General features: G+C 41.2%; 1 protein-coding gene across 5 annotated transcripts in view; it reads right to left on the bottom strand.

Moving 5' to 3' along the window:
- Positions 1-14813, bottom strand: part of pik3r3b (phosphoinositide-3-kinase, regulatory subunit 3b (gamma)) — a 316493-nt gene that overhangs the window by 182411 nt on the left and 119269 nt on the right. For all 5 annotated transcript variants that reach the window (XM_088077407.1, XM_088077406.1, XM_088077408.1 and 2 more), the window contains 2 exons: positions 2284-2358; positions 1485-1562 (listed from right to left, as the gene is read on the bottom strand). In XM_088077407.1, coding sequence (XP_087933533.1) covers positions 1485-1562; positions 2284-2358 — 153 coding nt within the window. The remainder of the gene's footprint in view (positions 1-1484; positions 1563-2283; positions 2359-14813) is intronic.

Genomic DNA, 14813 nt, shown 5'->3' with positions numbered 1-14813 from the left:
TGTCGTCGGAAGCTAACTCAGTAGCACACACACAACCCAAACCAGTTCAGCCATTAACACATAATTGGAGAGAGGTCTGAGGGTACTTCCCCTGGAAAAAAAATCTCTGCAATTCTGCATCACCTGCACTTGTCTAGTGATTAGTTATTAGTTATTATTAGCCTCTTAAAGTATAGAACAGCAAAACTTCTTCTACAGCTGCTAACAGCCCACCATCATTCCCAGTTAGAGAAAGGGTGAAATCAAAGGTAGTTCAAATCACTAAAACCACCCCCAATAACAACAAAAGTGGCAGAGAGCAGCTGGTTGAGAGACGGAGCGATATGTTGTCAAATTCATAGAATTCTATCTAAAGTCTGACTAAAACTGAGACTAAAACAAAGTCTTCTGTAGAAGTCTGAAGAAGTCACCTTCCCCCGCTGAACATTTTACTGTTCAGACCATTCATCGATCAGCTGTGTGATCAGCCAGGTGTGTTATTTGTTGATACTAGGCCTACTTGTTTTTGTCAGTGGTTGAAATAGTAAAATTAATCTCTTGGGCACAGTTACTTGGGTTTGGACAAAAATGTGCGGTGCAAACTGCGCCCCACCGTCAAAATGTGTGCACACCTGGCACAGTTTGTATTCAGGCACGTTTTATAAAAAACAAAACCATAAATATTTATGTGCACTTTCAGTATCAATTCTTTAACCAGCTGCTGCATATTGGATGTTCAGTAAAACACAGGACACACAGTGGTAAAGACTGTGCACCACAGACAGTGTGCGTTTGTGCGTTTTGACCTACACCATAATAATAACCTGGTCAACTCACAGTGACACTGTTCAGTACATGACCTGACTGTTTTATCTCAGCTGTCTTCTTCTTTTGTGGTACATGACACCCCTACACTTTGCAGACAGAGTGTTGCCTCCACCCAGCCAAGCATAATTAAACATACCAGCTTGAACCTGTACCGATAGATGACAATTTTTGGGGGGTCAAATTTCTCTCTTTCATATATTAGGGTGGATATGACTCCTGGTCGTCCATGGAGATTACACGCATGCTTATATGATTGTGGCATTTCACTGTGACGTTAATTCGCATATTTATTAAACTGAGTTCAGGGAGCTTGTGGATAGATATGCATAGAACCCCTGGTCAGCTCTGTCATTGCTTTCTACTCTTCCAATAAAGTTTGTACAAACTTGCTTTACTCTTTGCTGCACAAGGAAAATAATTGACAACACATTTATAGACTGATCTGACCTGAGAACAAACTACACTACAACCCTAATGACTCATTTACAGGAGCTGTATCTAAATAAAATATTTTTATTTTTTTTGTGCACAAGAACTGATAATTAGTTCTATCAAATATGTAACTTCATGTCTGATGTGACCACAGTCAGTTGAGACTTAAGTTGTGGAAGGGTTCCAACTTATCACATTTGATTATATTTTTTTTCCTAAATGTATCTATTTGATGGAGTACGTACCTGAGTCCACAGCCTGATGCAGCTCGGCAGGTCCGCTGGAGGCTGGAGGAGCTCGATAGAGAGACTCGTTGTTGAAACCTGCAGAAAAAGCAGAGGTAGAAGAAGAGAGAGAGAGTCAGCTTAACACTTTGAAACCTGAGCAAATTGGCTTGATTTCTGAAATGAAATGAAAATTAAATGAAATGAAAAAAATTAAAGTAAAACAAGGTAATGGCTTAGAAAAATTACTAAAAAGATTAGAATGAATTTGTAAAATAATTTCAAATATGTAATCATGATAATTACAAAAATAGTTTTTCCCTAGCTTTTTTCTTTTTTTTTGGAAAAAAGCTAGCTTAAAAAAATAAATAATCTTTTTTTTTTTTTAAGTTTGTAAAACTTTTCTTGCCAAGGTGCTCATTGCCTTTCTTCCCATGTTTGTAAAAGCAAAGTGATGATGCTCCAGGTTTCAAAGGGTTAAAGAATTGCTTTGTGTCTTAACTTACGAATGATGTATGTTAAGTTTTACAAATAATGTAAAGTCTGCCATTAGGACTCCAGGTTACTGATGTTGGGTTAAGTTACATATTTCATACAGTCCTGCAGGAATATAAAATGCATCACTGCTGCCCTCAGAGGACAGAAATATTACACGTTTATTATTTCTTAGTAGCTGGTAGATTTAGCAGCTGGTGGGCAGATTTCTTCTCTTTGGACAGAGTCAGGCCAGCTGTTTTCCCCTCTTCCAGTCTTTATGCTTAGCTAACCACATCCTTACACCAGATCCAAACTTCACGCACAGATGTTTGTTGTGTCTCACCGTGTTTCTCGATGGCCTCAATGAGTCTCCAAACAACCACGGGGGCCGCTTCAGACAAAAGCTCCGCCTCCACACCTGAGAGGGAAAGAGGGAAAATACTGTCAGCGCCAAAGAAGCAGCAAGAGATGTCAGTGCATGTCACAGCTTGAGAATGAGCAACACAATAACACATTGTTCACGCTCACACTCTGCCTTCTCATTTAATACAGACCCACGACACACATACACACATGCACACACACACGCACACACACACGCGCGCACACACACACACACACACACACACACACACACACACAGGGTTAATTAATGCTATTACTAGGCAGGTTTCCATTAACCCTCAAATTGCACCAAAATGAAACTGAGAATGTAATATACACCCAATGGAAACTCCCATTTATCGCAAAAATGATTTTATGTTCGCATGAGGTGGTATTTCAGGTGATTTTTAAAAAAAAAACATATTTTGCAAAACTGCAATAGAAACACTTTTTTGGCTTTCATTGGTCACATGATGCTATGGCTGTGTGCTTGTTAGTAGGAACTGGCTCCCTCATGATGCAGCAGGAGCCACAAGAGGTGTTATTGCATCACATAACTCTTCAAAAGTTGAACGGATCACATCAGAAGTTTTGGATCCACAATTCCTCTGTGTAATCGTGCACTATCACCTCCCAGAAATCCCTTACATGTGGCCGCTCCCACATATAAGGGGCTTGCTTTTCCATTATTGCTCACATAACACGCCTATATTGGAAATAATGACGGCTACTGTGGTGGCTGACATAGAAATAAAGCTGATAATGATTTGAACATCCGTCACCATGATTCTTGGAATGTTATCACCAGAGGAGAAGTTGCAAAACATCACTCGGTGGAAACACAGTCATCTCACAACTGTGTTTTATAGACATTTGAAGTTTGGCCCAAATCTGTAATGGAAACCTGCCTCGTGTTATTGTTACTATGTTTGTATCATTGCTGATGTTCATCAGTATGTTCAGCTTACACAGGTTAATATTGTTGATATGGCTGTTGTTTTTGTACTTTGATGTTAACATGTTTCATTGTTTACATTTTTAAAACTGTACTTTTCCCTTTAATAACCACCTTATACAATATGCTTTGGCAATTCTATGTTTTAATATGGTCATGCCAATAATGCCTCTTTGAATATAAATATGAATTTGAGAAGGACAGAGAGAGCGAGATGGAGAGAAAGAGAACAAGATCATTATGTTTCACATTAAAACAACAACCATGGCTGTCTTTATGATTTTTTTTCTTACGACACCCCCAACTATTTATTTATTAATGGTGTACAGTAACTTTACCATTAGCTTTTAATGTGTCTGCCTTTCTTGCTTTGCACAAACAACTTAATTTTGTAACAAAATTCAAGTTATTACATCACCAAGATCATATGCATTTATTAGCAATTTCTACAATCCATCCATCTTAACAGATGAAAGTAAGATTGTGTGTGACTCATCTGCAGCTTGTTCATTTGAAACACAGTTAAATATGTGAAAGTTATTAACAAAACATTAAGCAAAAGAACTGAAGGTCAACTGCTGCTGGAATATGTGGCAGTGTCGCAATGAAATGAAAAACGCCTGAATCGGAATGTGGCCAGACTGGCCATGAAAATAATCAGCTATCCGCATAAATTTCAATACTGTGCACACGCTGCCTGAGAGCAGCTAATCAGCAGGAGTGGATGTGAAAAGGTTAAGCAACATGTGGGATTTGATTACAGCCCACAGGCTGCAGCAGCAGCTGTCATAACATCCACTTTTGGGAATCAATTAGACTGAAGACAGACAGAATTTTCCAATTAAAGTTTACTAAGTGCTCAGCCAATGATTGCAACTGTTTTTTTTTTTTTGTTTTTTTTGTTTTTTTTTTACTGATGAGAACCGAAAACTGAAAGAAGAAAATCTTGGTGACCAAGTTGCTTTCTTAGTCACCAACATCTTAAAAACCTTCTGCAAAAGAAACACTTTACGAAATCTGAGAAAATCTGAGTGATCAAAACTTTACTTTTACAGACATTTCTCCTCAAAAATTGAGAATACATCATTGGTGGGCCATTAAACTTCTCAAAAACAAACAAAAGAATTATTTTATATTATACTACATACTACATTTTTCATTTTGTTTTTTTAATTATCACAGTCTGGGATATGTGCATGTACATTGGGTAGAAAATAGTCAAAATGACAAATTCCAAGGGAATGACACCCAGAAATAATTCAATGCATGTTTTTATGCTTTGATGGCTGTGGGATTAAACTGTCAGTTTGAATGGGTTTCAATGAAGCATTTTTGTACCTAACAGTCTGAATGCAACAGTTTTGTTTCCACAGTGTATTTCAGACTTATTGTATGAGCTGAGCTGGAAATTCCAAGATGAAATTCCAAAAATGTATACCACTTGCCTGAACACAGCCAAAATGACCCAAAACTGAAGAATGAAAAGCGCGTAAAATGCGCCAAACAGTCCCGAAGGCATACAATGCAGGATTTGTTACTCTCCATTTGTCAAACAACATACAACCTTGGGGACAGAATTAACTGTACTTCAAGGGCTCACGATGTAAATTTAGCAAAATATTTGTTTCCACAGCATTGTTTCTATCAGTCCAACACCACAGTCATATCATGCTAACCACTCTGCTGCTCTGAGTTACAACAAAAATACAGTTTTATTTCACTAATTCAAATACTTGTCTTTAACCAGCCTAAAAATGCAGCTGAGTTACTGACAACAAAACTCAACACTTTTTTTTTTAACAAATATTTTACATTAAAAATATATCTGGAATGAAGCAGGAAGTAGGGCTAAAACTAACAATTATTTTCACTGCTGATTGATCTGACAATTAATTGTCTGGTCTACAAAATGTCAGAAAATACCAACAGCAGCCTCTCACTATTTGACAGGGCCAAAGATCTGCAAAGACCTCCAGACAACAAAGACATACAGGTTGCTAGCATATAAAACAAGGAAATGCATTGAATCTTCACAGTGGAGAAACTAAAATAAATTCATTAATTAAAAACAAAACCCTGATTAACTACTCATCTAATTGTTTCCACACTCTAGAATAAAGTGTGAATCATCAAGTGCCTAGAATTCATGAATGAGAAGAGAACTAGTGAGGAAAGAAAAGCTCAGAGTACAGAATGGGACATACTGTACATACATACTATTTCATATATTTTTTAAAATGATTCCAATACATTTTTCAACCCTAACCTTGTTTATTCTCTGGTTATTGCATACTGTAATATATAACATTCTCACCTGGTCAAATGCATATCAGGGCTCGCACAGCATCTCTCCAAGTGTACCGTTAATAATCTGTTCATGCTTTTTTTTCTTTGTTCTATCTCTACATTTTCTTCTTCCAGCCCTCCTACCTCGCTTGTTTTTTTTCTTTTCTCCCCTCATTTCCTCTACAATTTGTTTTCATCCCTCTTTTTCTTTCGCCCTTTTAATCACCATTTTTTCGGCTCATCATTTCCATCCCTGCTTCCTTTCTTCCGCTCACTTACTCTTTCTCACCCTCTCTTCCCGGCTCAGCTATTCCCTCGCTCTTTTGTTGTGCAGTTGACAGCGCTGTGATATATCACAGCACACACACACACAGCCGAGTGACAGTCGTACTGAGTTAAATGACACTTGTCCTTTGATGCTCGCTCACACACACACGTGCACATACACACACACACACACAAACTTACATAAACACATGGGCCAATAATCCTATTAATCCTTTGAGGAGGAAACAACAACAAACACATATCTGCTGTGTTTACAGGTGTACAGACCTGTATCTGCTGCGCTGATTGTGTTTTGTATTGTTTCGCATGTGTGTGTGTGTGTGTGTGTGTGTGTGTGTGTGTGTGTGTGTGTGTGTGTGTGTGTGTGTGTGCGCGCGCGCGCACGCAACGAGAAGCAGCAGAGGAATTTCCGGAGATATAGGTCGTTAAATGTACAGTGCTTCCATTAACGTCACTGTCACAACGCATCACAGAGGCAATATCTCACCCGCAGGAGAGAGAGAAGGAGAAGAGAGAAGAGGAGAGGACAACTGAAAAGACGATGAGAAAATGAGAAGGACAATAGAGAAGAGCACAAAGGAGAAAAAGAGGACAAACAGGAGAAAAGAGGACAAAGAAGAATGGGAAAAGTGGACCTGGAAGAAGAAGAAGAGATGAGAGGGCAAAGGCAAAGACTACAAGAGAAGACAGGGACATAAGTAACAGAAGTGAGGAGGACAACAAAGAAGAGAGAAGAAGGGAAGAAGACAACACAAAAGACAATAGAGAGACAGACAGACAATAGAGACGTTTGGAGGAGGGGGTAAAGATAACAGAGACAAGACAGAAATAGAAAAGAAGTGTACAAAAGAAAAGGACAGAAAGACCTAGGCAAGAAGACGAGACGGCAAGAGCAAAGAAGACAAAAGAAGGCAAGAGAAAGTGGACAGAAGAGATAAAAAGGGAAGATGTCAAATGCAAAGACAAGAAGAACAAAAAAAGAACAGAAATGAATAACAATCAAAGAGTACAAGACAAGAGAACAGAAGAGAAGAGACCAGAAGAGGAGGGACAATAGAAAAAAGGACAAAAGACAGAAGATTAAATACAAGAGGAAAAGGGGAAAGACAACACAGACAAAAATAGAAAAGCAGAGGACAAAATAAATGAATGGTAAGACCAGGACATGAAGGCAGAAGGTAGATTTTTAAGTCATTTTTTAAACAAATTTAACAAAATTACATTTACATTTTTTACAGCAACAAGGACAGGAGGAGAAGAGGAAGACAGCAAAAGAGAAAAGAGGTGGACAAAAGTGATGAGGACAAAAAAGAAGGGCGGGGGCCTCAGGGAAACTTTTGCCACTTTTGCAAATTGTCAGGAGGCCAGGGGGCAATCGTAGCAGCCAGATATATGTTTCAAGGATTTTAGAACTTTTCTAAGATTTCAGAACATTTCTAGGATTTTGAGATGGTTCTGGGATTTAGGGCATTTCTAAGATTTATGGACATCTCTAGGATCTTGAAATGCTCCTAGGGTTTTAGGACATTTTTCAGGATTTAGACACATACGTATGATTTTAGAACATTTCCATCGATGTCAAGACATTTCTGGGATTTTACGATGCTTCTAACGGTGCGTACCCACCAAACGCGATTAAAAATGATCGCGCCTCAAGATTACATACAAAGTCAATGCAAAGACGCGATTTGACGCCTCATTTTGCCGGGCGACGCAATGGACGCGATTGCGCGGCGTTGTTGACGCGTTGGACGCGAAATTGCGTCAACGCCTCGCGATCAACGCCGAGTTGAAATAATTGAACTTTTTGCGGCGTCGTCGCGTGAAGACGCCGCGACAGCCTATCAGCGTTGAGATCGTCATCGACGCGTGCTGGCGTATGGACGCCCCTGGTGTTCCCTCGCAAAATCTAATCAAAACGCCAGAAACAATGGAGGAGCAGCTTATCGTCGCCGTCACCGCTCACCCAGAGCTGTACGACAGTTCCTGTCCCTTGTTGCAGGAGACGGTGGAACTCGCCGAGCTCACGCCGCCTCCGTAGGGTAGCATGCACCCAGAACCGACGTCGGCGCCTAGCCCGCAGACGACGCTGGGAACTTCTCCAGAGCAGATGCGGTGCAGCGATCGTCAACGAGAGAATGAAATGGCGGAAGAAATGTTGTTGTTTGGGCGGGCTCAACGCGCGGCGCGATTTCGTCGCGCGTCGAGTCCCATTTTCGGGTTTTTGTACGAGCGTCAAAACTGGAGCGTCCGGCGCGACGCGATTTCATTTGAGGCGCGATGAAATAATTTTTATCGCGTTTGGTGGGTACGCACGGTAAGACTTTGGGACATTTCTAGGATTTTAGAATGTTTGTAAGATTTCAAGACATTTCCAGGATTTTAGGACATTAGGTGGGGTTTAGTGTGGGGGATCCTCCACTGGCACTTTTTTGATAAACAAGCTCTATTTGATGCTGCTTTATGCACTCAGGCACCTTATGTATACTAAATGTACAAAAACAATTCCAAGTGTGAATCACTTTAGTTTTATTGTGATTTAGAAAATGGCTGAACGGGCCAGCCAGCACTCTGTTGGGGGTCAGATTGAGAGTGAAAAGAGTGAAAATAGAAAAAAAAAAAGGTCAAAGGACAAGACAAAGACAAAAAAGAATCGCAAAAAGGAAAAGAGAGGAAGGAAAGAGGACAAAATAGAAGAGAGGAAGTTAAAAGGGAGGAGAAGAAAACAGGGGAGAAGAATGGAAAGAACAGGAAATATAGGAGAAGAGACAAGAGGACAACAGCAAAGAGGACAAGACAAAGAGAGGAGAGCAGCAGATAAGGAACAATGAAGCTGAGCTCTGCAGTAGACCAGCATCCTACCAGCTCCTATAGAGGACGTATGGAGCTGCACACAAAGGCACAAACACCAACACACACACGCGCACACACACACACACACACACACACACACACACACACACACACACAGTGTAGGTAACACATTCACATAAACAGGCAGACACACACTCATAAACATACAGTAAATACTATACATACACAGCTGTGACAGTTGGGAGAGACAAAGAGAAGGGAAAACACAAATACAGAGTGTGTGTGCCAATGTGTGTGTGTGTGTGTCCTCTGTCACTGAGGTGTTCTGTCATTAAAACATGCTCCATTGCATTATACTGCATAGACCCTATAGTGCTCTGGTAAACAAACTACTCCCTGTCAATCCCTTCCCGCTGCATGAGCACAGAGAGACAGAAACTCTCTCTGTCTCTCGATCGCACGCGCATGCACACGCGCACACGCGCACACGCACACACAACTGTGCCCCCCCCCCCACAGAGAGCTGTGGTTTCTGATCAGCGGTGTTTGAAAATGATTTATTGATCAGAGGAGTTGGCATTATGAAGTAGACCCTGAGCCGCTGCTCTTTTCAATATAGACCGATAATAACACACACACACACACACACACACACACACACACACACACACACACACACACACACACACACACACACACACACACACACACTTGCACACACACCCGAGCATCAAGATAAGAGAGTGGAGCTATAGATTGAGATGTCTGCATCATGCAGACGTAACGTTGGGTGCCTTTGGGGCTGCAGATAAGTCATATATTAGGATATTCTCTTGATGTATAATACATCACATTTAGGTCAAATACTTAAACATAGCGTATGAAAGGGGAAATTCATTTATTTTTTATGTTCACAGGAGATTATGAGTAAGTTTGATCTTTATCCTGAGTCCCTCTGCTGAGTCTCTGATCTTTTCACTGCTTCTGACAGCAGAGCCGCAGCAGGCAGCCTTCAGTCCTGTAGTAACACGCAGTGACAGCAGGGGGCAGCTGACTCCAGCCCTGACTGGACACTACTCTGGCCTTTTACCTGTCAGCTGCTTCACAGGGACATCCCAGGTAACAGTGAGAGGTCCACTTCTGTCATTTCAAAAAACTTGAACCACAATTTCCTACATAAACAGACTGAAACAAGGCTCAGTTGTGATGTTCGACTGAAACAGGTGGACTGACTTGTGAAATTATACATCCATGTCCATGAAAACTTGCTGTTTTGAAGTACACAGTTTATTTTTATTTCACCATTTTTTAAAAGTGCATTTGGTCCAGAGCAATACTTAATTACTCACAGCCTTGAATATTCCTACTAAGCTGTTTTCATGTCTCATGAAAAAGGATATTCCACTAACATCCGTTTCCATGCAGCCCTGCATGCTCCGATTAACGTGCCCTAACATGTCATTTATCACATCAAACTATGAAAAAGTACAACAGCTGGTGCCGCTTGTCATTTTGCTTCTTTGCATCGAAATAGGATTTTTTAAAACAGTTTTGTACCAGTTGCAGACTAGTTGGACCACGTGAGTGCAGCCTCCCTCTTTCACTCTTTCATCCACCTTCTTGAAAAGGCAGTGCGATATTTGTGCTCAATCAAAAACCTGTTGCTACCCAAGTCTGTCAAAATACTTAAAAGCAGGTGTGTTCCCTCTTCTGACCAAAAATGTAGGCTTTGCTGCATGCATCTTTACTCCAGCCTTGCAAACTCTTGGCAAGTTGATTTGTGTACAAAATATCCATGACAACACACAGCACCAACAGTAAACAGATTTGTATCACAAACTGCAGTAAAACCCCAGCTGTGTACATGCCCAAATAATGCTCCTAAAACCTGAATAATACCAGCATATCCCACATCTCTTATTCGGAAAATGCTAAATTGTGAGAAATTATGTAATTTGCCTCATTTGGTGATATTTCAACGGCCCTCAAGCTGCTGCTTGAACTACGGGCTGCATTTCCACATTTTCATATTGTCCGCCACTGTGCACACAAACAGTATAAACCTGGATCGAATTAAACATAAACCAAGATTCTCTTACTGAGTTGCATATTTCTCGCCTCAAATGTTTTCAGAAACATATTTTAGCTCACTGTTCAACTGTAATATGAGATCCGCTATTGTGTCACATGGGACCATTCCACATCACACAAGCCACCAGGAGTGTTCACTGGTCTGAATAGGTACACTGCATTCTGGTGGTTTTCTACCTCTTGATCAAAAGCATCCTTTTTCTCTTTTTTTTTGGTTTGTATTCACGTGACAATGCACCAAATTCAAAACTTACATTACCTGCATCTGGCTTGGGTTGGTTTGGACACAGAAAAACAGAATGCCTCAGTCAGGCTCAGTGATAACTGTCATGGCAGCCCAAACCGTATGACAAGTGGACAGTCAGAGCTTTACTGGTAGTGTTTATGGACAGTATGTACTGTATGTATCAAGAAAAGGAGGTGTGTGGCATCGGGGGGCTCAGTTGGTAGGGAACGCATCCCGTATTTGGACGCTATGTGTCCTCTTTGCAGCAGCCATAAGTTTGAGTCTGACTGGTGGCCCTTTGCTGCATGTCACCCCCACCCTCTCCCATTCCCATTTCCTGTCATCTCTCAAGCTGTCCTATCAAATGAAAGCCAAAAGAAAAAAAAAAACTTTTAAAAAAAGAAAAGAAGGTGCAAGTTGTTTTTTTTCTCCTCTTGCTTAATCTTGTGCCTGACAAAATGTCCTCTGTGCGTCCCTCATGGCTGCAAAGTCAAAATTAAACATGAGTCCACAGAATCCCAGAGAGATGCCCATCTCCCCTCTGCTCCTGTGCTCAGCTTGTACTATGATTTGTTGAGAAATGCTAACTCTCTCTTTCTCTCTGTTGTGGTCTCTGATTTTTGCTGCTGCTGCTGCCAGCACTCTCCTGCTCTGCCACAGTGTGAAAACTAACTGCAGGTCTGTAAGTGAGACAGTTAGACAGGTAGGGATAAAAAAAAAAAAGAGAGCGAGAGATGAGGTGGAGAGCTGAGGTGACCTGCAGGCCTGCTGGAGCGTGACGGTCGTATCCTGTTACCAATGTGAAGGCTTGAAATGACAATCTCCTCTCTGCCACTGCTCATATGATGCTTTTCCTCTTCTCCTCTCCCTCCTTCCCCCTCTGCTTGCTAGTTACTCTCTCTTCCTCTGCTCCTCTTCCTCGCTGTTTCTTTGTTCCTTACTCTTCTTTGTTTCTGTTCTTCTGTCCGTCATGCTTTCCTCTGCTTTTTAGCTCTATGCCTCCATGGCAGGTCCATGTATTTTTGTAGCCATAAACCACAGACTGTATCAAAATAATGCATGAAGTGACTGTGACTTTACCCATTGATTTGTGGACTCCTGTTTTGAAGCCTCGAGTTTGGCATTTTTGCAATCATGGTGCCAGCACTGACAAAACGTTGTCACATGTTGACTTCAACATTTATATAATACACTCTTCTTGGTATCCTTCTGTCTCTGCTCTTTACGGTTTGGGATGCTACTAACATGATGTCAGCACAAGCACATGGTGGGATTACGCTGCACATGGTTACCGGCAACAAAAGCACATGGCAACCAGCACCAGGATGTCAACAAACACACATGCTGCCACGGATGATTTGGATTAGGCAAAAACATGGTAAGGTGTAGAAAAAAAAACCCACATTCAGACGACAAGCAAACTGGACTCGTGCATGAAAGTCCGGGATTTGTTTGATCCACCGCCCCTACTATCCACCCGTTAGGCACCCTCATGATTCTTATATTGCATCATTACCAGCAGAATTTCAATCCGATGCTGTCAAGCGGCATATCATGCAGAAGCAGCCGGTTTTGTCTGGCCATGTTCTAAGCTGATCCCACCCAGCGATGTCATGTGGACATCGGAATCTTACGCCAAAAGTACTGCAAAAGCGGCTGTTTTTGACAAATTTGTGGCAGTGAAGATAAATATGATACAGATACATATATGATATGATACAGCATCAGTCTACAAAGCTGCGATTGAAGCTATTGCAGCCATCTGATTAACCCCCAGAAGACTTAGGCTGAAACACTGCCAATAATGATGAAATTTTAGGAGCGTGAAGGTTCCTGGGGGGGCAGGTGAAAGCTCAGGTGGATGGGTCCAACTAACCATAGACTTCCACCCAGGAGCCCAGTCTTCGCTTCTCGTTTGAATGTAGAGCCACACCATGTTGTTTTTTTCCTAAATCTAACCTTATGCTTCTGTTGTCTAAATCTGACAATGTCCTTTTGCTGACGTAGTAGTAGCGGCATCCCGAAACGTCAACAGCAGACGGAGGAGGATACAGAGAGCGCAACATGTAGATGCACAAGTCCACTTACAAAGCAGCAACATGTGATGACTTGGGGATGAGAACGTGTTAAACTTTAAACGTGAAACTGCTTTATTCAGTGGTTTTACCAGTTTAGTTTTCCAGCTTTGTTTGTTTTGGCGAGGAAGAGACCTCTGCTGATAATACAGCTCCCAGCTAAAACCTCCTTAGTGTGTGGATGTTAAGTAATCAGAGTATAAAGGTGAGCACACAGTAAGTAATCAGAGAATAAAGAAAAAGTACTCCATACTGCTCCTTTAAATGGTCAGTTTACATAATAGTAATAGCCAGAAAAAAAATCCATGGCTACATGATTTCCAGTAACAAACTATTACTCAAGTCATGAACGTCGCTGTTGATTTTGGTGGAAGAAGTTAGTCCCCATGAACACTTTTCCCTCTTTTAAAGGAGGGCTAGCTTTGTGTCTTTTTATCCCAGTTGGTGCAAACAGCCTCATGTTTCTTCGTCATGTGTGTTGAATTTTAAACAGCATGCAGAAAAGACCCTCTGCAGTGGTGATATTAGCAGCTAAGCCTCCATAAAAAGCCCAGTGAAACCTTGATCCTCCATCTCCTCCTGACCAATCTCCCATGACAACCTCCCGCTCTCTTCTCCCCGGGGGCCCTGACAGACAACCGGGGCCACGAGGCCGGGACACACTCACATATTCTTACTGTATGTGCACACTCTGACACCGACATGAACACACACAATCATTAGCATGCATGCATACACATGTACTCATATGTAGTCACAGAAACATGGACACTGCTTGTTGGAAAATTCAAATTTCTATCGAAACGCCTGTGATGAAAAAAACACTGATTTACATTCATGAAACACCAACAGTCAGACAGGAGCTAAATGCTATAGATGATGTCTCTCACACAAACAAATGCAAGTCATTTGTCTTGCTTTGTGACCACATATACTGCTGTATTTCCAGACACATACTCTATGTGCATCTTAAAAGCACATTATATCGCTCTTCGAGGGTGTGAAGCATCATTTCTTCTTTGATATGAGGTTCCATTTGTGCTAAAAACTACTTTATGTTGATGCATATATTTATTTCACTTTCCGTTGTCCTGACTTTGGAAATCACTTCTGTTGTTTGTCTTTGTTCACCACTTCTGAATAACAGAGATAGCAGACATCAGTCCACATTAAGTGGTAAGGATGTGAGACAGATACAGTTACTTTTGCAGTACAAACCACACATGCACAAAGCATGAGCACCACCTCATATGCAATGACATCAAACTAAAGAGACCTGACAAAGGCAGTAGGCTTAAACAACTAATAAATCTACTATAGAAACCCAGAAAATGTTAAGAAAAGCAATATCCTCACACCTATGTTCCTTGTTAAACAGAGAACTAAAACTGTACAACAGACGAGGCTTAATAGCCTTGTTAACACATCATAAAATACACTTTCTTCAAACTTGACAAAATGAAACTCATCCAAACTGTCTTGCTAGTAATCTAGTAAGTCCACTGTTCCAACAATCACAAGCTCCGGTTTTGGCAAAATAATTCCTAATTTACCAAGTCAGAAGTAAAAAACATGCCATTATTCCCCCCATGGTCTCTCTCTGCTGTTGCTGGCCACCAGCTTTTTACAGTCCTGTAACTTTTTACTTCACCACTGGTTGTCAAACTCGACAGTTTCATAAGCTTGACTTACATTTGATCAGCAGTGCCTAGAGAGCCAGCGGAACTCCATCGGATGATGTGCTTTGCCTCACT

This window comes from Plectropomus leopardus, chromosome 5 (assembly GCF_026936395.1).
Source record: "Plectropomus leopardus strain MGB_pleo_1.0 chromosome 5, ASM2693639v1, whole genome shotgun sequence".
NCBI classification, from domain to species: Eukaryota; Metazoa; Chordata; class Actinopteri; order Perciformes; family Serranidae; genus Plectropomus; species Plectropomus leopardus.
Note: the sequence above shows the minus strand (reverse complement) of the source record. Positions and strands in the feature narration are given on the sequence as shown.